This window comes from Bombina bombina, chromosome 4 (genome assembly GCF_027579735.1).
Source record: "Bombina bombina isolate aBomBom1 chromosome 4, aBomBom1.pri, whole genome shotgun sequence".
NCBI classification, from domain to species: Eukaryota; Metazoa; Chordata; class Amphibia; order Anura; family Bombinatoridae; genus Bombina; species Bombina bombina.
Window position 1 is genome coordinate 779610714 of NC_069502.1, and position 26744 is coordinate 779637457.

Here is a 26744-nt window from a genome sequence, read left to right on the forward strand (position 1 = left end):
AACAGGCAATGGTACATCACTAAAGGAAATATTATCTGCTTTAACAAGTTTGTCATGACAATTATTACAAACAACAGCTGGAGGAATAGCTACCAAAAGTTTACAGCAGATACACTTAGCTTTGGTAGATCCAGCAGGCAGTGGTTTTCCTGTAGTATCTTCTGGCTCAGATGCAACGTGAGACATCTTGCAATATGTAAGAGAAAAAACAACATATAAAGCAAAATAGATCAAATTCCTTATAAGACAGTTTCAGGAATGGGAAAAAAATGCCAAACATCAAGCTTCTAGCAACCAGAAGCAAATGAAAAATGAGACTGAAATAATGTGGAGACAAAAGCGACGCCCATATTTTTTGGCGCCAAATAAGACGCCCACATTATTTGGCGCCTAAATGCTTTTGGCGCCAAAAATGACGCCACATCCGGAACGCCGACATTTTTAGTGCAAAATAACGTCAAAAATGACGCAACTTCCGGCGACACGTATGACGCCGGAAACGGAAAAGAATTTTTGCGCCAAAAAAGTCCGCGCCAAGAATGACGCAATAAAATGAAGCATTTTCAGCCCCCGCGAGCCTAACAGCCCACAGGGAAAAAAGTCAAATTTTTGAGGTAAGAAAAAATATGATAATTTAAAGCATAATCCCAAATATGAAACTGACTGTCTGGAAATAAGGAAAGTTGAACATTCTGAGTCAAGGCAAATAAATGTTTGAATACATATATTTAGAACTTTATAAATAAAGTGCCCAACCATAGCTTAGAGTGTCACAGAAAATAAGACTTACTTACCCCAGGACACTCATCTACAAGTTTGTAGAAAGCCAAACCAGTACTGAAACGAGAATCAGTAGAGGAAATGGTAAATATAAGAGTATATCGTCGATCTGAAAAGGGAGGTAAGAGATGAATCTCTACGACCGATAACAGAGAACCTTATGAAATAGACCCCGTAGAAGGAGATCACTGCATTCAATAGGCAATACTCTCTTCACATCCCTCTGACATTCACTGCACGCTGAGAGGAAAACCGGGCTCCAACTTGCTGCGAAGCGCATATCAACGTAGAATCTAGCACAAACTTACTTCACCACCTCCCTTGGAGGCAAAGTTTGTAAAACTGATTTGTGGGTGTGGTGAGGGGTGTATTTATAGGCATTTTAAGGTTTGGGAAACTTTGCCCCTCCTGGTAGGAATGTATATCCCATACGTCACTAGCTCATGGACTCTTGTTAATTACATGAAAGAAAACAGATTAACAAAACGAAAAATACATTTTTTAAACAGTCATAACAGAATCCTTTTGAGCCCTTCAGAGATGTCCTATAGCATGCAGGGGACTGCTGAGGGAAGCTGAATGTCACAGTTTGTAATTTTAACTGCACCAACTGTAACTTTTATACTATAACAGTGGAAAGCCTCAGGAAACTGTTTCTAGGCAAAAATAAAGCCAGCCATGTGAAAAAAACTAGGCCCCAATAAGTTTTATCACCAAAGCATATATAAAAACGATTAAACATGCCAGCAAACGTTTTATATTGCACATTAATCAGAGTATATACCTCTGATAGCAAGCCTGATACTAGTCGCTATTAAATCACTTTATTTAGGCTTAACTTACATTAATTAGGTATCAGCAGCATTTTCTAGCAATTCCATCCCTAGAAAAACTTAAAACTGCACATACCTTATTGCAGGATAACCTGCACGCCATTCCCCCTCTGAAGTTACCTCACTCCTCAGAATATGTGAGAACGGCAGTGGATCTTAGTTACTTCTGCTAAGATCATAGAAAACGCAGGCAGATTCTTCTTCTAAATGCTGCCTGAGATAAAATAGTACGCTCCGGTACCATTTAAAAACAATAAACTCTTGATTGAAGAAAAAACTAACTATATTACACCACTTTCCTCTTACTACGTCCAGCTATGTTGAGAGTTGCAAGAGAATGACTGGATATGGCAGTTAGGGGAGGAGCTATATAGCAGCTCTGCTGTGGGTGATCCTCTTGCAACTTCCTGTTGGGAAGGAGAATATCCCACAAGTAATGGATGATCCGTGGACAAGATACACCTTACAAGAGAAATGTGGGTTTCATATCCCTTTAAGCCTTTGGCTGGGGTGTCTTTGCCTCCTCCTGGTGGCCAGGTTCAGTATTTCCCAACAGTAAGTAAAATTATATGCTCTGTCTAAATCATTTATGTCGAATTTACTGTCCCTTTAAGGGAGCTTTGATAGATCTCCTTTAAGCACCATGTAGCAGTCTGGCACTTCTGGGTCTCTGGGGGTTGCCACATTCATCTGGTACTGCTGGGCCACTTCGAATGACTAAATATGTGTCGGGGGAGGGGTACAATTAGCTCTGGAAGCACCCCCTCTGGGATGGTGACACAGATGGCAATGAAATTGAAATACTGCAGAGATTTTTTTACAAGAATATGGTATATGCAATTATACTGATTACATGCAAGTAATCCTCATAACAAACATTTTGAGGGATGATGGGAAATTTAAGCTGTATTTGTCAAATAAAAAACAAAAAATACATTTTATATTACTCTCAATTAAATTCAAACACCATGAAATATCATTTATAACAGACAAAAAAAAAAGTTTGAATATAAACCCTATAAAAGGATATCATATCCAAATCTCAATTTATCCTCAAGCTTCAAAGTAATGTAGGTTTGTTCAGGAATCCTAACGTCATTCACAAATGTCTGGAAGGAAAAACAAAACATAATAAATATTAAATTATAAGCCATAAAAACATATTTCTTATTCTAATATGCATATATGAATATGCTGACTTTATAATTCAAATAATTAAAAATAAAAAACACTTTTTTTATGTTAGGAGTAATCCAGTTCCAATCTACAACATTCCGCATCTGATAAATATCCTTAATGGACAGGTATGTCTAGTCATAGTGATTACATACAAGTCGGGAATTTGAAGTGGAATTAGTCCAATTAAAGGGACAGTCTACACCAAAATTGTTATTGTTTAAAAAGATCATCATTACGACCCATTCCCCACTATTGCACAAACAACATTGTTATATTAGTATGCTTTATAAAATTTAAACGTCTACATTTCTGCCTGTTTCTAAGCCACTACAGACAACCTCTTATCACATGCATTTTTATTAGCTTTTCTCAACAAGACATTGCTAATTCATGTGAGCCATATAGATAACATTGTGCTCTCTCCCGTGCAAGACTGGGGAAATGGTAATAAAGGGGTTATTTATCTAAATTTGGATTAGAATGTCCCTTTGCAGAGACAATAAAACGTAAAACACTGAATGTCCCAATGGGCTTTATTACAAGTAGATCATAATCGATAGTGCACAATGTGTTATCTTATACTTGCTCTTGTGCAAAGAATAACAATCTGATAGTGGAGGGTTACATTTTTTTTTTATCAAAAACTGTTTTTATCACAGTGTATACTTTTCATGAATATATATATTCATATATATAGTTAGAGCAGGAGCGTTAAATATCGCTCCACTTGTAATCTGGCCCTTGGTAAGGTGATTATAGTAGCATCAGTTGTAACCTGGCTGTTTCCAAAGTTATTTACTAAAATCATATGAAATATAAATATAATTGTATATTCTGAATCTGCTGGTTCTGCTAAAAAAAACAATGTATAATTTGTGTGGGTCACTCACTGAAATATGTCTTACAATAATATTTACATATAAGCAGCAAAAAAAAGCTCAAAATCCGCTTAGCACAGGGGTGTGAAAAAAAGGCTTGGCAGCGAAGGGTTTAATTATTGTCTAACGTAAAATCCTTTATTTCAATAGCGTTTTCAAATATTTTGTAATGCAGAGTAGCAAGCGATAACCATTTACTTAAAGGGACACTGAACCCAAATGTTTTCTTTCGTGATTCAGATAGAGCATGCCATTTTAAGCAACTTTCTAATTTACTCCTATTATCAAATGTTCTTCATTCTCTTGGTATCTTTATTTGAAATGCAAGAATGTAAGTTTAGATGCCGGCCCATTTTTGGTGAACAACCTGCGTTGTCCTTGCTGATTGGTGGATAAACTCACCCACCAATTAAAAAGTGCTGTCCATAGTTCTGAACCAAGAAAAAAGCTTAGATGCATTATTTTTCAAATAAAGATAGCAAGAGAACGAAGAAAAATTGATAATAGGAGTAAATTAGAAAGTTGCTTAAAATTAAAGAAAAAAATTGGGTTCAGTGTCCCTTTAAGGTATGAAAAAAATCACACATATTAAAGAGGTATTTTGGATTGTACACTTTGAATAGAAACATATTTGCAATATACAAGTATTGGCAAAAAATGCTTCTAGTAAAAGTTATCACTGTTTTAGTGTTAACATTTTCCTCTGCATGTGCATCTGAAGCATAGCTAGATATTCTCAGTACACCAGTATTGTAAATACTGCAGCTGCTCAGAGTGACAGTGGGGCTTGTAATCATGTTAGCAATTAACAAACTGAGTCATTACCAGATGATACAGACACTTTAGGCTCTCTAGCAAATGCTGTGTTTAAAATGCTCATGCATGGTGCATACTTAAATACACTTTTGAAACAGCTATAGCTTTTATAAGAAGCATTTTTGCTAATACATATAAATTACAAAATGCTATTTAAGACTAAAATGAAATCCTCGTGGATTCCAATTTTGGCTAGAATGTCCCTTTTAATGCACCACTTGTAATACGAGCATGCTAATAGAGATCCCTCTATATGAGGGGTCCATACTAGCTTTTGGGGGTTGTAGTAAAAAGTAGAGGGGCCCCTTATATATGATAAAAGAACTTTGTTTTTGTTTTTTGTGCCATGTGAACGCTGTCACAACAGTGATCACCTGGCTGTACAGAAAAATGTACATTAAAAAAAAGGGACCTGACCGCCATAAAATAAATGTTTTTGTAGCTCTAAAAACATTTTTACATTTTTTTTTATACTTTATTAGAGAACATGACAGAGTGTATCAGTTTTTGTTTTCTAATGGTTGCAAATAAAAATATATTAAAGGGACATTATACACTCATTTTTTTCTTTGCATAAATGTTTTGTAGATGATCTATTTATAAAGCCCATAAAGTTTTTTTCTTAACAAAATGTATAATTTTGCTTATTTTTAAATAACTTTGCTCTGATTTTCAGACTCCTAACCAAGCCCCAAAGTTTTATGTGAATACCGTCAGCTACCTTCTCCAGCTTGCTCCTGTTTGTGTAAAGGGTCTTTTCATATGCAAAAGAAGGGGGAGGGGGAGGGTCTTATTTCCCACTTGCAGTGGGCTTTCCAGCTACCTTTTCAACAGAGCTAAACTGAGAGCTTCTAAGTATGTTTTTAAACCGTTTTATACTGGATTTTTATATCAGTATCTGTGCATCTTATTCTTTATAGTAGTGTCTATTACATGCAGTTATATGAAAATTAGTGTATATTGTCCCTTTAATGGTTCCATAATAACCAGTACTTTACATTCCTAATATGTTTACACCTAATACAAATGTAAATAATAAAAATAAAGATTATTAATTGAAAATTAGCAAATTGAATATCACACTGAACATCTTAAACCTAAAGCAAAAAAAATTTTTTAGAAAAATTGTACAAAACACACTAGCATCTTCCATGTATTTAAAGGGACATGAAAACCATTTTTTTTCTTTCATGATTCAGAAAGAGCATGCAATTTTTTTTTTTTTTTTATACATTTTTATTGATTTCCAACAGATTTATACATACAAGAAAAGCGAAGATAAATAATTACAAAACATAAATATTCAATACAAAGTCAAAGAAACATTATATATCTAGTTTATTCCTAGATAAATTTAAATAAAAAAACGAGAAAAATAAAAAACAATCTTTTTTAACTAATATTTCATGTTCTTTATAATTTTCTGTTGGAAGTATCTTTTTTCCTTTTTTTTCCCCCCTTCTTCTCCCCTTTCCCTCTGTCTTCCCCTTCATCCCTTCCCCTCTCTGCTTCTGCCCTTCCTCTGTGTGCTCCCTTCCCTTCTCTCCGAGAAGGAAAGACAACACAGAACAGAGCATTCCAAGGAGTAAATAACAATTAATAATAAAAAAAAAAATTAAAAAAAAAAAACACCCCTCTGTGTAGTAGAATATTACCATAACCCCAGAAGAACTAGTTCTGTATTTCTAAACGGATAAATTAGGTATTCAGTTTCACTTGGGGAAAAGGATTTAATGAAAATTGACCACTTTCTGAAGAATCGTATTACGTTATTTTCATCATTTGGGTCTGTGTCTATCTGCTCAAGGATGCACTGTTTTTTAAGGCAGTTTTTAACCTCTTGGATACTGGGGGGTGTCCTATTTTTCCACTTTTTAAGAATTAGATATCTTACTGATAAGATAGTTAAGTTTACAATCTTGGTATTTATGAGCCGTTCCTGCGGATCTTTCCAGAGATATATTATATGTAATGGTGATAGAGTTGGAGGGGAGGCTCCTATTACCCCAAGCCAGTACTGTATTTTTAATTGTTGAATAATTGGACAATCCCAAATCATATGTATAAGATTTGCCAAAGGTAAAGAGCATTTGGGACAGCTTATAAAGTCAGCGCTCCCACATCTAAAGCCCTTCTCGGGAGTGAAAAAAGTCATCAATAATAATTTTACATGGGACTCTCTCCATGTGGATGAAAGAGTAATTTTTGAGACCTCAGCTATTGAGAATCGGATTACTCCAGAGTCTCCGCAGTTTTGGGGAATCACTGCTGCCCATTTAGAGGATATTTTTTCCAAGTTCAGGTCTCCTTTCAAGGAGCTTAAATCTAGATAACTAGAGGAAATAGACATAATACCATTTTTGGCTAAAACTAGCCATTTTTCTATGGGCCCAAGTGTCCAATTCCATCCAAAATTATATACTAAAGTCGAGGCAAAATGCCTCACTTGCAAAAAGGCAAAGAAGTCCTTATGTGAAATATTAAACTCCTCTCTTAAGGAACCAAAAGTTTTTATACATTTCCTATCAAGATCAAGTAACTGTGAGATCTTACTGAGGCCCAGCATTTCCCATCTTTGAAAAAGAGATGATTGGATTCCAGCTTGAAACTGCGGATTCCCTGTTAGCGGCATGAGTTTGGACACCCTATGTTCTATATTTAAAAGTTTGCACACTTTCCACCAAGCCTTAAGTGGGTTAAACATGGATCTCATTTTTTTCACCTCTCTAGGTATGGAACTAGGAATACAATGAATAATTGCCGATGGTGCATAGGGGAATAATACATTTTTCTCGAGTTCATTATCAGTCACATAATTTCTTTCTGAAATCCAGTCCATTATTAAGCGGACCTGGCATGCATAGTTATATATCTTAATATCGGGTAGGGCTAGTCCCGCGTATTTTTTGGGAAGAGATAATTTAGATAGGGAGATTCTGGGCTTTTTATTTTGCCAGATAAATTTTCTTAATGCAGTATTAAATGTTAAGACATCTTTTCCCTTAAGAATTAGAGGGGTATTTTGTAAAATATATAATATTTTAGGGAGGCAGACCATTTTAAAGAGAGCAATACGGCCAGACAATGAGAGTGGAAGGGTTTGCCAATTTTTTAAATTATCTTTAATTTTATTCAGAACTGGGGAAATGTTAAGACTATACCACGTATCAGGATTAGATGAAATTGTAATACCCAAATATCTAAAAGAATTAATCACTACTTTAAATGGTATGTTCACTAAAGAGTCCTTAGTTTGCTTAATCCAGAGTAGTTCAGTTTTTAAAGTATTTACCCTATAGCCCGAGAATGAACCAAATTGCTCTATAATAGAAACTAGCTTAGGAATATTTGTAGAGGTATTAGAAATGTATATTAGAATGTCGTCGGCATAAAGTGCAATTCTCATTTCTTTCTTACCAATTTTAATGCCATTAAGATGTTGCCTAATAAATATGGCTAAGGGCTCAATGGAGATATTGAAGAGAAGGGGAGAGAGAGGGCACCCCTGACGAGTTCCTCTTTTGAGAAAGATATCTGAGGAGATCAGTCCGTTGACTAACAATTTAGTGGAGGCTTTTTTATATAAGTTATTAATGATGTTAAGAAAGTTACCATAAAAGCCAAATTGTTGAAGAGAATGTAACAGATGGTCGAAATGGACTGAGTCAAAAGCTTTCTCCGCATCTATCGATATAATTGCTGAATCAGGGGGGTCCCTCTCATCCCCCCTCTCTGCCCCCTCCTTGGTTTTATGGTAATCTATAGTGAGAAAAAGTTCCCTTATCTTGGCCGATGAGTTTCGTTTAAACATGAAACCTGCCTGGTCTTTGTGGATAATTTTGGGGAGCAATATTTGTAGTCTTGAGGCTAAGATTGATGACATTATTTTATAGTCTACATTTAACAATACTATGGGCTTGTAGGATTCTTTTTTATCAGGATCCTTCCCTGGTTTAAGTATTAAGGTAGTGTATGAAGCCGTGAAGCTCGATGGTGGAATATTATTCTTTATATAAATATCATTGTATACTGAAGATAAATATGGTAATACTGTCGAAGAAAGCAATTTGTAAAATTCATTGGGGAGCCCGTCCGGGCCCGGGGCTTTAATAAAAGAGAGGTCTTGTATTGCTCTAGAAATTTCGGTTTCCGATATAGGGGAGTTAAGGGGTTCAACTAGGTCCGAAGACAAAGTTTCAGACGTAATTTTTCCCCAGAAGTTTTCTTGTTCCGAGACCTTTAAAGAGTATAGATCTTGGTAATAATCAGAAAAATATTGTAAAAGTTCATCTGGTGCCGTTATAGTTTTACCTTCTTTCTTTAATGAGTCAATGATTGGGGATTGTTTCTCCCTTTTTACTAGACTAGCTAAGAGTTTTCCTGTTTTACTACCATATCTGTACATTCTAGCTTGAAATTTTTAATCTTTCTGGGTAGTCTTATATAAAAGGAAGGAGTCCCTCACTTTCAACGCTTGTGTGTATCGTGCCCAATTTTCAGACGTTTTTTTCTAGCAGGTAAGAATTGTATGAGTTAGAAATAGATTTCAAGACTTCTTTTTCCCTGATCTTAAATTTTTTTGTTCTACTTATACTATAGGCTAGAATCTCTCCTCTTAGTACTGCTTTAGCAGTTTCCCAAAAAATAATAGGACGGTTTATATATTCTTTGTTAAATGAAATAAATTCTTGGAATTTGGTATTCAGCCAATTCTTAAACTTAAGGTCTGCTGCTAAGTAACTTGGGAAAAAGAATCTGGAATATCTTGGGGTGGTGTTAGTGGGACAGAACTCTAGAAAAATTGGAGCATGGTCTGAGATACAAATAGGGAGGATTCCTGCGGTTAATCTTAATTTAGATAATCTTTCATCCACAAGAAATAAATCAATTCGCGAGAGCGACTTATGTGCCTTAGATAGACGAGTATAATTTCTAGAGTCTGGGTTCTGTATCCTCCATATATCTGTGACCCTAAGGTTCTGATAAAGTTTTAAAAACATCTTAGATTCTAAATTATCCCTCTTGGTTCGGGGAAAGGAGTTCTTGTGTCTTAATCTATCTAAAAGATATTGAGGTGACATGTTAAAGTCACCTCCTATTATTAAGAATCCCTCTGCATAAGTTATTATATTAGCTTGGAGAATGTCCCAAAAGGAAAAACTGAACACATTGGGGGCATAGATATTGCATAGTGTATATAATGTTGTATCTATTTTTATTTTTACCATTAGGAACCTCCCCTCCGAATCTGTTTTTGTATGTTTAATTTGATAATTTATTTTTTTCCCCAGTAATATCGCCACTCCCCCCTTACGTTGACTACTAGGTGAAGCAAGAACCTCTTTGACCCAGGAACTTTTTAATTTAGAAACTTCTTCTGTTTTTAAGTGAGTTTCCTGTATGAAGGCGATGTCTGTGTTTATTTTTTTTAAGTGGGCAATTATGGTTTTACGTTTGATAGGTGATGTTAAACCCCCAATATTCCAAGAAACTACCTTAAAACCCTTTATTGTTTCTATCATCTAAATAAAAAAAAATAAAAAAAAAGGTTAAAACTAATCCCCCTTTTCATATAATAGTCAACATGGTCCAAAACTTTTAGCCTTATCAAGGCCCTTGAAGTAACTTTTATAATCTTAGCCATTCTTTTGAGTCTTATTTAATTGCTATGTGCTTGCATAAGTATTAGCTTGAGGCCCTATCCTGTTCCGTCGGGAGCTGCTGAGTGATAGATCTCTCTGCTTCTCTCACGGAATCAAAAAATTGTGTCTCATTATTAATTGTTATTTTCAGCCTCGCTGGATATATAATAGTAGCGCGGTGACCCTGCCTTATCAGCTTAGTACATAGTGGGGCCAACTCTCTTCTTTTAGCAGAGGTCTCTGCTGAGAAATCTTGAAATAACATGATTTTAGCGCCCCCCAGTGTTATAGGCTGACTCTTTTTAAAGTACTGTAATAGTAAAAGTTTATCCTGGTAGTTAAGTGCCTTGGCAATGATTGGTCTGGGTCTGGCATCCTGTCTGTCTGGGTTCTGCCATCCTAATCTATGGGCTCTCTCAAGCACTATCCGTGGGTGGGTTTGGGGAATTTGTAGAAGTTGGGGCAATGTTATAGTTAACAATTTGTCAAGGTCTTCATATTGTTTTTGTTTGGGTACCCCTATTACTCTAAAGTTATTGCGTCTAGCGCGGTTCTCTAAGCCTTCTAGCTTTGCCTGAACTTTTGTGAGCTTAGAATTCATTATGTCTATCTTAGTCTTATAGGTTTCTGTGTTGTCTTCTAAATCTGAAATTCTTTGTTCTGCCTCTGCTATTCTATTTGAGAATTGACGAATTTCTACTGTAAGTACATTTATATCCTGTTTAATTTCATTTCTGAGAAGATCAAATTTTGGTGTCAGGGCCTCTGAGATACTTGTAACTAAAGCTTGTAAGTCTATTGGTTCTTTTGTCTGTGGAGTATTCGTGTTAATGGGGTGCGTGTCTGCTGTGGTATCTACCGTGGTTTTATTTCTCTTTATCTCGTGATCTCCCAGCCATATTGGAGGGGGGAGTTTTTGTGTTTGTGGAAAAAAATTTATCCATGAGTTAATAAAATGTGGAAAAAAAAAAAAATTCTCTCTCTTTTTTCTTTTATCTGTGTTGGGAATGTGTATTGTGAGGGAGGGGGGTGTGCCAGTTAAGTGTATAAGTGTGAAACTAATAAGTAATTTAATTGTTCCCTTATCTCTTCTTTTTCTCTTTCCTTTCTCTCCTTCTTTTATTCAATTAGGACTTAGTAGCTCTGTTTTTGGCTGATATTATTCTTTTAGTGACCACTGAAACTCAGTTTTTTCTTTTTTATCTCGTTTTTGACCCTCTCTTGGTATTCCTTCTTGATTATTAATTAATCAAGAGGAGTCAGATAGAATTTCTAAAGTTCTCAGGAAAAAGAGAAAAAAGAACAAGTATTTCGGAGTTGTTAATATATCTTTAAATAGTCAGATTATCTCTCATCTAGTTACTATCAGCAACCGATTGATAAGTAAAATTTTTATAGTTCAGGGATAATGTCTTATACTTTACAAATAAACGTTTTCTTGTTTTCTCTCTCTTTCCCTTCTCCTTCTCCTTCCTTTCCTTTTCTCTTCCCTTTTTTTAAAATCAAAGCCTGTAATCTAAATATTACTTCAGTTTAACTATGTCTTTCAACAAACCAAATGTCTTAATTCAGAAACCCTTTTTCTAATGAGTGATATTCCTTTTGATCATAGACTAGGGTCAATAAAAGATAACAATCCTATACCAAATTTAAAATTGACAGGCTTAGATAGCAAACTTTATGAGATAATCTAAACCACCATTAAACAATTTTTTTGTAAATTGGGGGAAAACTCCCCCTTTCCTTTTCCCTTTTTCTTTATACAAAACATGTGTTCTTAAAACTTGCAAACATTCATTTATTGATTTACTTTTGTTCGCTTTGTCTGAGTAATCTATAATCGTAATAAGACAATTATTGCCCTCCTTCCCCTTCTTTTCTTCTTTTTGCCTCTTTCTCTATCCGTTAGCTATGAAGAGGGAAGAGGGCAGTAAATCAAGTGTCAGAGCCCTTTTTAGCAAATCATAAGTTTTTAGACTGAAACCAGGGCTATACTAGTTAAATAGGGGAAATTAATTTTACAAATTTGTAACAAGTACCTTAATGCAGATTGAAATATATTGTACCTATATTATAAATTCCTCCTATTGCCCTCTCTTAGTATTTTTCTCTTTTTTCCCCTTCCCTTTGTCTTCTCTTCCTTTCCCTATCTTATACACCTCTATATATATTCAGGTAACGAAGACAGGTTTATGCAAAAAAAAGTCCATCCAGTAATCATACAGCTTTGCTTAAAGTGGGATAAGATTTCACTTTTTCTTTCTCTTTTTTTTTTTTTTCCCCCTCCTTTGTTACAAAAATAAAAGTACCTGGCCCCTGTCCATGGGGATCTGGTGTGACAGTTCTTTTGGACCAAGGAGAGGAGCTTTAAGTAAATCGTATGTCCGGATCCCCCCCTCGCAGCATCGGTGGGGGGAGGAACACCGCTGTTCCAAATGGGAAGGTATCCAAGTTTCCAGCCTTCTGTTTCGGGGTTAATACAGCAGGCTATTGCTGGAGCCCTCACAGGGCAGCTCTTTACAACATGAGGGTATTACTTCGTTGCAGGTTCAAGGAGGAATCCTGATAGAGCCCACAAAAGTATGCACTTCAAGCTCTGTATCTGCAGCTCTCTTTGCCAAACAGGGACAGTTCAGCTGTTTGAAAGTATCTGTCCGTGCGGCTAAGACAACTGTGAGTGTCGCTGCCACTCCCCCTTGACTGATAGATCCAGGCCACCGGGAGTGGAACACAGCTGGAGCCGATGGTTCACGGAACAGCCGACCTCCGCTGCTCCCAGGCGTCACCGCCGCTCAACCTCTCCAGTCAGTCCCGCTGCTAGCCGCCAATGCTCAGCTCCAGGTCCCCGCCTGCAGACAAACAAGCTCCAGGTGAGTCAAGCAGGTTTTCGTTTGGGAGCTGGATCCGTATTGTAGCGCCTTCTCCTTATTCCCACTCTGCCGATGTTACTGTTAGTGTGCTGACAGGAGGGCTGCTAGGCTGGAAGTCAAAGTATAAAGTTTAGCCTGCTCCTCTCTCACTGTATCCCAGCCAGTCTTGCTTTAGCCTTTGATTTTTCCGGTTATGTTTCCTGTTACATAGGAACGGTTTTCAGGTAGGAGCCTTTAGTTTTTAAATCAATTCGTTATCAAAGTAATGGCAAATTATTCGACCATGTTGCCATTTGTTGGTGTACAATCAGTGCGGTGTCTTAGCACTGTTAGGAGAACCGGTAGCCGAGTGTAAATTACTTTAACAAGCTGCCCAGGGTCTTGGGTGTTCGGCACGTTTTCCCTCTGCCAATAGCTCGTTTAGGAAATGTGGAGCAGGTGTCTACCTGACCTTACACCTGTGCTCCTCCCACCGGATCTCCAAGAGCATGCAATTTTAAACAACTTTCCAATTTAATTATATTATATCTAATTTGCTTCATTTTCTTGACATCCATTGCTGAAGAGCATATCTAGATAGGCTCAGTAGCTGCTAATTGGTTGCTGCACATAGATATCTTGGAAAGGTCAATAAATAATACTTACTGAAGATTTTTGCATATGGACTTGTGTCTACTCATAATGTAAGTATTCAATTTTTTAATGGTGAGATATCGTGGTTCACTTTTTATTTTATATTCCCCCGTGTGCATTGCTATTGTTTCAACAAAAGATAACTGAAGCATGAAGTATATTAAATAATACAAGTAAATTGGAATGTTGTTTAAAATTGTATTCTCTATCTGAATCATGAAAGAAAACATTTGGGTTTTATGTCCCTTTAAATCTAGGATCTAGCCCTTAAATTTAGAAGCCAGAAAAGTTTGGCTATCTCTATGCTTATTGTATGCGGAGAAGGCTGCTGTACAGCCGACTGCTTCGCCCCCAGTCTGTCCTCCATGTTACTAACAGCTCTGGACCTGCACAAGAAACTTATCGGATCTACTCAACAAAGGGCCCTGGTGTAAATCTTTTTGTGCCCCCCCCCCCCCCCCCCCAAAGGTAACTTAGTAGTAAGCAATAATATACATGCTGCTCTGTATAATGATTTTGAGCAGATAGATAGAAAGATTTCCCTGCATTGGGATTGTACATATTCTGTACATTCCTGTGTATAGACTGGCTGCTATGGGCCCAAGTGCAACTGCACCTGCTGCACAAATGGTAGCTCCGCCCTTGCAAGAAATCCCCAATGTCATCGGTAAAGAGGCTTAGTAGGGGGTATTAGGAAGTGGGCTTAGCCAAAGTTGTATATGTATATTCCAGAAGATCCAGCCTCACAAGGTGTCAGTGGCTCCCTGATGCCTGGATTTGTCAAGTCCTGTATTAGATGGTTGTTTGGTAAGCAAAGACGTCATTCATGTTAGTGTCAGTGCCACTGCTAGGTAGGTAAAAAGTTATTGTGCACGGTTTTGTCAAATAAACAAAAACCTGACAGTAATTGTTAGGCCCAAATCAAAAAGGAGCCCATAAAGGGAGCTTAAGGGTGCAACTATTTCTAAAACTTAACATTTATTTTATAGATTAAAATCTGCATTATAGTAGAGCAAAAGTGAAGGAAGTGGATCAAATAAACTGTCCAAAACAGAGCTGTTAACTTCTCAGTCCCAAGTGGCAAAAACAGAATTTATGTTTACCTGATAAATTACTTTCTCCAACGGTGTGTCCGGTCCACGGCGTCATCCTTACTTGTGGGATATTCTCCTCCCCAACAGGAAATGGCAAAGAGCCCAGCAAAGCTGGTCACATGATCCCTCCTAGGCTCCGCCTTCCCCAGTCATTCGACCGACGTAAAGGAGGAATATTTGCATAGGAGAAATCATATGATACCGTGGTGACTGTAGTTAAAGAAAATAAATCATCAGACCTGATTAAAAAACCAGGGCGGGCCGTGGACCGGACACACCGTTGGAGAAAGTAATTTATCAGGTAAACATAAATTCTGTTTTCTCCAACATAAGTGTGTCCGGTCCACGGCGTCATCCTTACTTGTGGGAACCAATACCAAAGCTTTAGGACACGGATGATGGGAGGGAGCAAATCAGGTCACCTAGATGGAAGGCACCACGGCTTGCAAAACCTTTCTCCCAAAAATAGCCTCCGAAGAAGCAAAAGTATCAAATTTGTAAAATTTAGTAAAAGTGTGCAGTGAAGACCAAGTCGCTGCCTTACATATCTGATCAACAGAAGCCTCGTTCTTGAAGGCCCATGTGGAAGCCACGGCCCTAGTGGAATGAGCTGTGATTCTTTCAGGAGGCTGCCGTCCGGCAGTCTCATAAGCCAATCTGATGATGCTTTTAAGCCAAAAAGAGAGAGAGGTAGAAGTTGCTTTTTGACCTCTCCTTTTACCAGAATAAACAACAAACAAGGAAGATGTTTGTCTGAAATCCTTTGTAGCATCTAAATAGAATTTTAGAGCACGAACTACATCCAAATTGTGCAACAAACGTTCCTTCTTTGAAACTGGATTCGGACACAAAGAAGGCACGACTATCTCCTGGTTAATGTTTTTGTTAGAAACAACTTTCGGAAGAAAACCAGGTTTAGTACGCAAAACCACCTTATCTGCATGGAACACCAGATAAGGAGGAGAACACTGCAGAGCAGATAACTCTGAAACTCTTCTAGCAGAAGAAATTGCAACCAAAAACAAAACTTTCCAAGATAATAACTTGATATCAACGGAATGTAGGGGTTCAAACGGAACCCCCTGAAGAACTGAAAGAACTAAATTGAGACTCCAAGGAGGAGTCAAAGGTTTGTAAACAGGCTTGATTCTAACCAGAGCCTGGACAAAAGCTTGAACATCTGGCACAGCCGCCAGCTTTTTGTGAAGTAAAACAGATAAAGCAGAAATCTGTCCCTTCAAAGAACTTGCAGATAATCCTTTCTCCAAACCTTCTTGAAGAAAGGATAGAATCTTAGGAATTTTTATCTTGTTCCATGGGAATCCTTTAGATTCACACCAACAGATATATTTTTTCCATATTTTATGGTAGATTTTTCTAGTTACAGGCTTTCTGGCCTGAACAAGAGTATCAATGACAGAATCTGAGAACCCTCGCTTTGATAAAATCAAGCGTTCAATCTCCAAGCAGTCAGTTGGAGTGAGGCCAGATTCGGATGTTCGAACGGACCTTGAACAAGAAGGTCCTGTCTCAAATGTAGCTTCCATGGTGGAGCCGATGACATATTCACCAGGTCTGCATACCAAGTCCTGCGTGGCCACGCAGGAGCTATCAAGATCACCGATGCCCTCTCCTGATTGATCCTGGCTACCAGCCTGGGGATGAGAGGAAACGGTGGGAATACATAAGCTAGATTGAAGGTCCAAGGTGCTACTAGTGCATCTACTAGAGTCGCCTGGGGATCCCTGGATCTGGACCCGTAGCAAGGAACCTTGAAGTTCTGACGAGAGGCCATCAGATCCATGTCTGGAATGCCCCACAATTGAGTTATTTGGGCAAAGATTTCCGGATGGAGTTCCCACTCCCCCGGATGAAATGTCTGACGACTCAGAAAATCCGCTTCCCAATTTTCCACTCCTGGGATGTGGATTGCAGACAAGTGGCAGGAGTGAGTCTCCGCCCATTGAATGATTTTGGTCACTTCTTCCATCGCCAGGGAACTCCTTGTTCCCCCCTGATGGTTGATATACGCAACAGTCGTCATGTTGTCTGATTGAAACCGTATGAATTTGGCCTTTGCTAGCTGAGGCCAAGCCTTGAGAGCATTGAATATCGCTCTCAGTTCCAGAATATTTATCGGGAGAAGAGATTCTTCCCGAGACCAAAGACCCTGAGCTTTCAGGGGTTCCCAGACCGCGCCCCAGCCCACCAGACTGGCGTCGGTCGTGACAATGACCCACTCTGGTCTGCGGAAGCTCATCCCCTGTGACAGGTTGTCCAGGGTCAGCCACCAACGGAGTGAATCTCTGGTCCTCTGATCTACTTGTATCGTCTGAGACAAGTCTGTATAATCCCCATTCCACTGACTGAGCATGCACAGTTGTAATGGTCTCAGATGAATTCGCGCAAAAGGAACTATGTCCATTGCCGCGACCATCAAACCTATTACTTCCATGCACTGCGCTATGGAAGGAAGAAGAACAGAATGAAGTACTTGACAAGAGCTTAGAAGTTTTGATTTTCTGGCCTCTGTCAGAAAAATCCTCATTTCTAAGGAGTCTATTATTGTTCCCAAGAAGGGAACTCTTGTTGACGGAGATAGAGAACTTTTTTCTACGTTCACTTTCCACCCGTGAGATCTGAGAAAGGCCAGGACAATGTCCGTATGAGCCTTTGCTTGTGGTAGGGACGACGCTTGAATCAGTATGTCGTCCAAGTAAGGTACTACTGCAATGCCCCTTGGTCTTAGCACCGCTAGAAGGGACCCTAGTACCTTTGTGAAAATTCTTGGAGCAGTGGCTAATCCGAATGGAAGTGCCACAAACTGGTAATGCTTGTCCAGAAAGGCGAACCTTAGGAACCGATGATGTTCCTTGTGGATAGGAATATGTAGATACGCATCCTTTAAATCCACCGTGGTCATGAATTGACCTTCCTGGATGGTAGGAAGAATTGTCCGAATGGTTTCCATTTTGAACGATGGAACCTTGAGAAATTTGTTTAGGATCTTGAGATCTAAGATTGGTCTGAATGTTCCCTCTTTTTTGGGAACTATGAACAGATTGGAGTAGAATCCCATCCCTTGTTCTCCTAATGGAACAGGATGAATCACTCCCATTTTTAACAGGTCTTCTACACAATGTAAGAATGCCTGTCTTTTTATGTGGTCTGAAGACAATTGAGACCTGTGGAACCTCCCCCTTGGGGGTAGCTCCTTGAATTCCAGAAGATAACCTTGGGAGACTATTTCTAGCGCCCAAGGATCCAGAACATCTCTTGCCCAAGCCTGAGCGAAGAGAGAAAGTCTGCCCCCCACCAGATCCGGTCCCGGATCGGGGGCCAACATCTCATGCTGTCTTGGTAGCAGTGGCAGGTTTCTTGGCCTGCTTACCTTTGTTCCAGCCTTGCATTGGCCTCCAGGCTGGCTTGGTTTGAGAAGTATTACCCTCTTGCTTAGAGGATGTAGAACTTGGAGCTGGTCCGTTTCTGCGAAAGGGACGAAAATTTGGTTTATTTTTAGCCTTAAAAAACCTATCCTGAGGAAGGGCGTGGCCCTTACCCCCAGTGATATCTGAAATAATCTCTTTCAAGTCAGGGCCAAACAGCGTTTTCCCCTTGAAAGGTATGTTAAGCAATTTGTTCTTGGAAGACGCATCCGCTGACCAAGATTTTAGCCAAAGCGCTCTGCGCGCCACAATAGCAAACCCCGAATTTTTCGCCGCTAATCTAGCCAATTGCAAAGTGGCGTCTAAAGTAAAAGAGTTAGCCAATTTAAGAGCATGAATTCTGTCCAAAATCTCCTCATAAGAAGAATCTTTATTGAGCGACTTTTCTAGTTCATCGAACCAGAAACACGCTGCTGTAGTGACAGGAACAATGCATGACATTGGTTGTAGAAGGTAACCTTGCTGAACAAACATCTTTTTAAGCAAACCCTCTAATTTTTTATCCATAGGATCTTTGAAAGCACAACTATCTTCTATAGGGATAGTAGTGCGTTTGTTTAGAGTAGAAACCGCCCCCTCGACCTTGGGGACTGTCTGCCATAAGTCCTTTCTGGGGTCGACCATAGGAAACAATTTCTTAAATATAGGGGGAGGGACAAAAGGTATGCCGGGCCTTTCCCATTCTTTGTTTACAATGTCCGCCACCCGCTTGGGTATAGGAAAAGCTTCGGGGGGCCCCGGGACCTCTAGGAACTTGTCCATCTTACATAATTTCTCTGGAATGACCAAATTGTCACAATCATCCAGAGTGGATAACACCTCCTTAAGCAGAGCGCGGAGATGTTCCAATTTAAATTTGAATGTAATCACATCAGGTTCAGCTTGTTGAGAAATTTTCCCTGAATCTGAAATTTCTCCCTCAGACAAAACCTCCCTGGCCCCCTCAGACTGGTGTAGGGGCATGTCAGAACCATTATCGTCAGCGTCCTCATGCTCTTCAGTATTTTCTAAAACAGAGCAGTCGCGCTTTCGCTGATAAGTGGGCATTTTGGCTAAAATGTTTTTGATAGAATTATCCATTACAGCCGTTAATTGTTGCATAGTAAGGAGTATTGGCACACTAGATGTACTAGGGGCCTCCTGTGTGGGCAAGACTGGCGTAGACAAAGGAGGGGAAGATGCAGTACCATGCTTACTCCCCTCACTTGAGGAATCATCTTGGGCATCATTTTCTCTAAATTTTTTGTCACATACATCACATCTATTTAAATGAGAAGGAACCTTGGCTTCCTCACATACAGAACATAGTCTATCTGATAGTTCAGACATGTTAAACAGGCATAAACTTGATAACAAAGTACAAAAAACATTTTAAAATAAAACCGTTACTGTCACTTTAAATTTTAAACTGAACAAACTTTATTACTGAATATGTGAAAAAGTATGAAGGAATTGTTCAAAATTCACCAAAATTTCACCACAGTGTCTTAAAGCCTTAAAAGTATTGCACACCAAATTTGAAAGCTTTAACTCTTAAAACAACGGAACCGGAGCCGTTTTTATATTTAACCCCTATACAGTCCCTGGTATCTGCTTTGCTGAGACCCAACCAAGCCCAGAGGGGAATACGATACCAAATGACGCCTTCAGTAAGCTTTTTCTATGTATCTGAGCTCCTCACACATGCATCTGCATGCCTTGCTTCCCAAAAACAACTGCGCATTAGTGGCGCGAAAATGAGGCTCTGCCTATGATTAGAGAAGGCCCCCAGAGAAAAAGGTGTCCAATACAGTGCCTGCCGGTTATTCAACATAATTCCCAAGAATAAAATAACTCCTCAAAGCTATAAACTATTAAAAATGCTTATAAATCAATCGTTTTAGCCCAGAAAAATGTCTACCAGTCTTTAAAGCCCTTGTGAAGCCCTTTAATCTTATTTAATAAAAATGGCTTACCGGATCCCATAGGGAAAATGACAGCTTCCAGCATTACCAAGTCTTGTTAGAAATGTGTCATACCTCAAGCAGCAAAAGTCTGCTCACTGTTTCCCCCAACTGAAGTTAATTCCTCTCAACAGTCCTGTGTGGAAACAGCCATCGATTTTAGTAACGGTTGCTAAAATCATTTTCCTCTTACAAACAGAAATCTTCATCTCTTTTCTGTTTCAGAGTAAATAGTACATACCAGCACTATTTTAAAATAACAAACTCTTGATTGAAGAATAAAAACTACATTTAAACACCAAAAAACTCTAAGCCATCTCCGTGGAGATGTTGCCTGTACAACGGCAAAGAGAATGACTGGGGAAGGCGGAGCCTAGGAGGGATCATGTGACCAGCTTTGCTGGGCTCTTTGCCATTTCCTGTTGGGGAGGAGAATATCCCACAAGTAAGGATGACGCCGTGGACCGGACACACTTATGTTGGAGAAAAGGCCATGTTTAGGAGGATGCCTGTGGCCAGGTCCCAGAGAAGTACCAGCAAGGCTGATAAACAAACTGACGGAAAAGTCTGAGATATGTGCCCCTAAGATTCATGGCCGATAGCAGGATACGTCTGGCCCTAAATAGGTCCTGGGGAGAACGCTTGACTAAGTTGGACCTGAATACCAGACACCAGACCAAAGACTTCAGACTTTTTTTAAGTGTACTTTAAAAGCTTTTAAAATTATTTTTTAAGAAAATATTTTTATAGCAGTTTTTTCCTTTTTTATTTTATTTTTTTTAGTATGGACTTTTGGCATCACATTAAAGTGATTGTAAAGTTTAACGAAATAAAGGCCAGTATCTAAATATACTCTTGAAAACAGGGGCACATTAAGTCATTAAACTTTACAATGACACTATTAAAATAAAAAATAAAAAATACTTACCTTTTCGTTACTGTAAACAGACCGGCGATCCTTCACCTGCATTTTCTTCTTTATTTTGAAGATCTATGACGAATCCGGCTTCCTCCAGCCGTTGCATACCCCACGAGCTGGACGCCAATGGGGGCACGCAACGATTGGGGGAAGACAGATTCGTCATCGATCTGCAAAATACATAAGAAGATGAGGGCGGAGGATCGTGTCATTGTAAATTTTAATGAATTAAAGTGTCCCTGTTTTTAAAGTATTTTTAGATAATGAGCTTTAATTTGTTAAACTTTACAATCACTTTAAGGAGTAAGTTTGGGAGGACTCTTAGGCTAGGACTGAGTTTAGGTGAGGTGGATCTGCGGTGGAGGGATGTTGGGTCAGAGGTCATTTTAGGGGGGGGCGCAATGGGGGCTTAGTTGTGGGGTGGCTAGCACTTAGGGAATTCATAGAAGATGTGGCTTTTGTATTAGGGGGTTGTGCAGTTTAGGGTTTAAGCATGAGGGTTGTGGCAGGTTTTTGTATGGAGTCTGTGGAGGTTTAGGTTTTAAATAAATTGTTAAGTTTGGTGGTTTAGATATTTATTACTTAAATTATTTAGGTATATTTTAGTGTTGTGGGTACTCTTACTACTCACTGTATCAGTTTACACCATTTTTACAAAGCAATTTAACAAGTTGGTCATCACATGCAACACTCAACTTATAATATCAAGGTAAATGTGGCTAGAATGCTAATTGGCTCTTATGGGATGTATTCATTTTGGCTAAATTTTTTAATCAATTACGGAAGTGTAATTAGTATAACTTGACTAGGCCAAAGAATTACAATCAGTTAAACTACAGGGAAAATCAAATATGTCGAACAAACAGATAATCCAATTGGTTCCAAACTGTAATTGGCTTAAAGAGCTACAATAGTAGAAAAAAATATATAATTTTAAGACTATCAACCTTACACTATTGGGTGTTTAACCTCCGCAAAGGGGTTAAAGATACAGTAGAAGTGACACTCAGGAACTGTGGAGCAATGTTGGTCACGAACGGAACCTGCCAATGATCCAATCAGCAGAGGTAGACACACAACTCAGATTGTTGCTAACTGAATCAGGAGTGGTTTCTGCTTGGGACAAGCTAAGCTCTGCAGGTCTCGAGCAGTACTTCTACTGTGTGCTTAAACACATTTGAAGGGTTACTCATCATAGGGTAAGTATAGGGACCAAAGTCTTAAAATGACATGCTCAAAGTATTCTTAGAGCATGTAATTTTTCGGCTATTATGGCTTTTTAATTATATTGTAATTATATAGCTGTAAAAAATTATGATATATTTTATCATTTCAAACATGTCTTAGAACTGCTTATTACCTGCCATAAAAAAGAATGATGAGAGAGAGAGAAAGAGTGAGAGTGAGAGACACACAAATACACAGATACATTAAACCTTTATCCAAATTGCTTGAAACCAGAAAAGGTTTGGATTTCAGAATAGTTTGGATCTTTGAATATTTGCATCTTTAAAATGTTATAGCTTGAAAACAAGTGTAAACAACAATATGTCAACCAAAAAGCAGCTTTAAATATTTTTTAATACTTTTGTATACATGTAATAGTTGTTGTTTTAAATAAATATAGACTAAGGTTTTAATTTTGTATTTTAGAAAATTACAAATTTACTGGTGGGGAAATTTGTCATTTTTATTCATTTCATTGAAAAAAAATTAATAATGATAAAGTCTGGATTTCAGAATTCCATATTCAGAATTTATACCTGTGTGTGTGTGTGTGTGTATATATATATATATATAATATATATATATATATATATATATATATATATATATATATATATATATATATATATATATATATATATATATATATATATATATATATATATTGTAATGCACCTCATTGGAAACACTTACATTAGATCACTCTGTATAAAACAACACTCTGAATTAAAATATTACTTAACTCTTTTGCGTGTCCCCCCCAAAGTATAATAAGGACAAGAGAATGCCAGTCATGTGAAAGTACAATTTATTGACAATAGTGAACCAATAACAAAGCAATACATGAATATGCAATCAGCAATAGCAAAACTAATTGTGCCCAAGACAAATAGAATTACTTTAGAGACCATCCTAGAGTCATGTGATGATCATCATTAGAAGTCATTTGCACATCATCAGACATAATCAGACTTGTAAAGTCATCAGCTAAGATAAACATTCTGGGTTATGACTTCAGAATGATTAGGAGATTACCTTACAGATTTAATCTCCTGCAACGGAAACGTTTTTTTCACTGTAAGAGCAATAAAATTGTGGAACTCATTACCAAAGGAGGTAGTGAATGCCAATACTCTAGATACATTTAAAAATGGTTTAGATAAATTTCTGACTAGAAACAAAATTCATGAATATGATTGCTTGTATTAAATGGGTCACCTTTTAGTGAGATTAATTTAAACTCAACTAGAGCTTTTTGTAAGTATATTAGATTTGTATAGGTTGAACTATTTTTTTTAACCTCATCTACTATGTTACTATGATACTTCACAAGCATGAACAGCCAGTGAATGACTCAAGAGTCGTCTCATTTAAATTTTTCGGCCTGTGGGCGTATTTCAGGATGGCTTCTGATGACTAATCTGGTGTCATCGATTACTTCAGAATGACTCCAGGAAAATTATCCTTTTTGACTAGGGTGGTAATAAATAAGTGATTAGCAAACTTATGCTATGTCATAGTAATGCAACAAGTGTTCTTATACCATTGGCAAACATATCAGCGAATAAAGGAATACAATAATAATTGCATTATATACTTCGATTATACAATGCAATATATAGATACATTATTTGCAATGATTTTGTAAAATAATATAAGGTCAGTGTGAAGCAGTTTGAAGATAAGAATGTGTAATGAGAACGTAACACTTCGTTTAGTGGAAATGTGGCTTTTACAGTATGTGTGATGCATTTACAAATGTACTAGGAAAAATTACTGCAGAAATTATAATAATTTGCCATATACCATTTTTATACAATTTAGCTATACCAAGTACAAGGTATTACACCGATTAGAAAATGCTACATGTTCATGTCTGGGCCCTAGAAAGAGACATGATGCTGTAGAGAAAAATAAAATAATTATAAATTACATCTGCTAAATAATAGGGAACAAAAGAAAAATAAGTAAAAGTATTTTTATTTGTTTGCAATAATAGTCCCAGATGAGGTTGATATGTGTGAAGTAATAAGAGAAAGAAAAATGTATATTTAGTAGTCTGTGAGATGCAACATCTTTTAGCATTTTCTCATGTTAACCTCATCTGGACTGGGTGTAACATGTCTGGTTGTGATTGTTGACATAACAGTCGACAGCCAGTTGTTCAGTTGGTGGATCTCTTTTACTGTGTGTAACCCTTTCTATGGAGAAATCTACTATGTAAATGTTAAGACCACCTTAGACACGTGTATGACTGTGATTGGTCATTTGTAACCTCCATAATTGTAACAAGAAATGATAAACAGAAACGTAATATCTATATGAACAACCACTCCTTTATCTTTATTTTGTCATTTAAAAAGCTGTTTTTGCACAACCTATACTGAAAATATGAATAGTATTTTCTATCAAAAAGGTTATGAAAACAAGAAGCAGCAAGCAAGTTCCTAGTGGGGCTGGAAAAGATAAGTACTTTAATTTTTATTTTTGATTGCTCTCTATTGTATAAAGGCAGAGATAAGATAAGGAGACCTTTGAGAATAGAGAATTACATAAGATTAGGAGGTCTGATATTAGTACAGGCTTAGCACATTTAAATAGCCATGTTCTTGGATTACAAAATTAAACCTAAAGGAGCAGTTTTCCAAACATTTTATACACTGCAGCTACTATAACAAGTCTGGAAAAACATTAAAGGGTAACCATTTTATAGTACAATGTCCCTTTAATGAACATACTTCTGGAATTACTTAGTAACACATAATCAGGAATCAGAGGTTGGTGATCACATTTTCTCACCTTCACAAGTTTCTGGACTGATTCTTTCCTTCTGAGCCTCAACTGACTGGATGGAAGCTAAAAAAGCTGTTTGATATTGGAAGCTCCTTCTACAGGTACATTTTCAAAGAGTTTAGAACAGCGGTCGCCAACCATTGGTCCATGAGAAGATGTTGGTGGTCCTTGACACCATCAAGCAGGAATTAATCTCCTCTGATGGTGCCACCCGGCCGCGCCGCAACTCCCTACAGTTCCTGGCTGGACATCAGTGAAAACCGACGGAGGAGTTAAATTACAATCTCCCTACGCACGTTGCATAGTACTGCGCAACTTGCGTAGCCCGGCACACTGCTCAGAGGAAGATGCTTCCATTCTTTCTTTTTTTTTTTTTTTAAATAATTTTTATTGATTTTCCAACATTATAAAAGATAAAACCCAAACATAAACATACAAGTGTCAGGTACATGAAATTTCCAACTATAAAAATTCTTCTTATACATATAAATCTTAACAGGGCTTAACATAGTTTACAGTGTATACGGTGCATATTTCTAAACAACGTCAAAATCAAAAAAGGAACAAAAACACAGCAAAAAAAAAAAAAAAAAAAATTAATTAAATCCAAAAACCGAAGAGAACAAAAGGGTCCACCCTCCTCTACCAACCCGCCTTCCCAGGCCCCCATACGTCCCCCAGGCCTCAGCCTTAACCCACTACCCATTCTCTGGGGAAGTGGCCTGCATATATGTTTGTCAGTATGAACTCCGAGTCCCGGAATGGTTTTATCACCTTTCTTTGGCATGACGGGGGCAAGGACATAACAAAAGTTTCCCACTTCCGAAAAAAAATGGCTAAGTGCTCTTCCTGAGGGTAAGGAATATTAAATTGTTTTAAGGTAAATTGATTTAGTAAGGCTTTTTTGAAGAGGGATATTTGGGGTGCATCTCGCGCTTTCCACAATTTAAAAATGAGAATACGTCCCGTTAGTATAATTGTGTTAATAAGACTATAATTTTTAATTATGCCTTGATACTTAACCAAGAAGAAAATATCCGTGGGCTTTAATTGATGGTCTAAATGTAGGATTATATTCATCCAGTAAGATATCTTCTTCCAGTATTGGATAATTTTAGGACAAGCCCACAAGCAATGAAATAAATCCGCCTCTGTCGCCGAGCATCTGGGGCAAAAAATATTAGTCTTATACCATTTAGATAGCAGCTTCGGTGTCTGATATCTCAGTAGACCTATTTTGACCTGAGACTCTCTCCATGAAGTTGGAACCCAACTTTGTTGTATTATCTTGAAACTATCGATAATCGTCTGCTCTTCTATGTCTGGGAGATAGGAGGACCATTTTACTGTCATATCCTTAATTTGAGTATTAGAGGGCATTTGAACTATGAGTGAGTATAATGGGGAGATTGCATATACACCAGATGCATACAAAGTTAGCCTAGCTTGGATATCTCCTAAAGACCAATTGTTTCCAAAGTTATAGAGTAATTCTTGAAGGTAATGTCTTATTTGCAAGTAAGCGTAGAACCCGCGTGTCCCCAACTCGAATTTCTGCACTAGTTCTGCGAATGATAGTGGCGCGCCCGTATTTCCCAGAATCTGCCCTACAAATTTCAAACCCTTTGTCTCCCAATCATTAAAGATCTGATTAGACAATCCGGGTAAAAAGTTAGGGTTACCACATATGG

General features: G+C 37.8%; 1 protein-coding gene across 6 annotated transcripts in view; it reads right to left on the bottom strand.

The window, feature by feature from the left end:
* Nucleotides 1-26744, bottom strand: part of CEP170 (centrosomal protein 170) — a 433169-nt gene that overhangs the window by 287945 nt on the left and 118480 nt on the right. For all 6 annotated transcript variants that reach the window (XM_053711144.1, XM_053711143.1, XM_053711145.1 and 3 more), the window contains one exon: nt 2641-2722. Coding sequence is in view for 1 of the 6 variants with exons in the window: in XM_053711146.1 (XP_053567121.1) it covers nt 2641-2722 (82 nt within the window). In the remaining 5 variants the exon portion in view is untranslated. The remainder of the gene's footprint in view (nt 1-2640; nt 2723-26744) is intronic.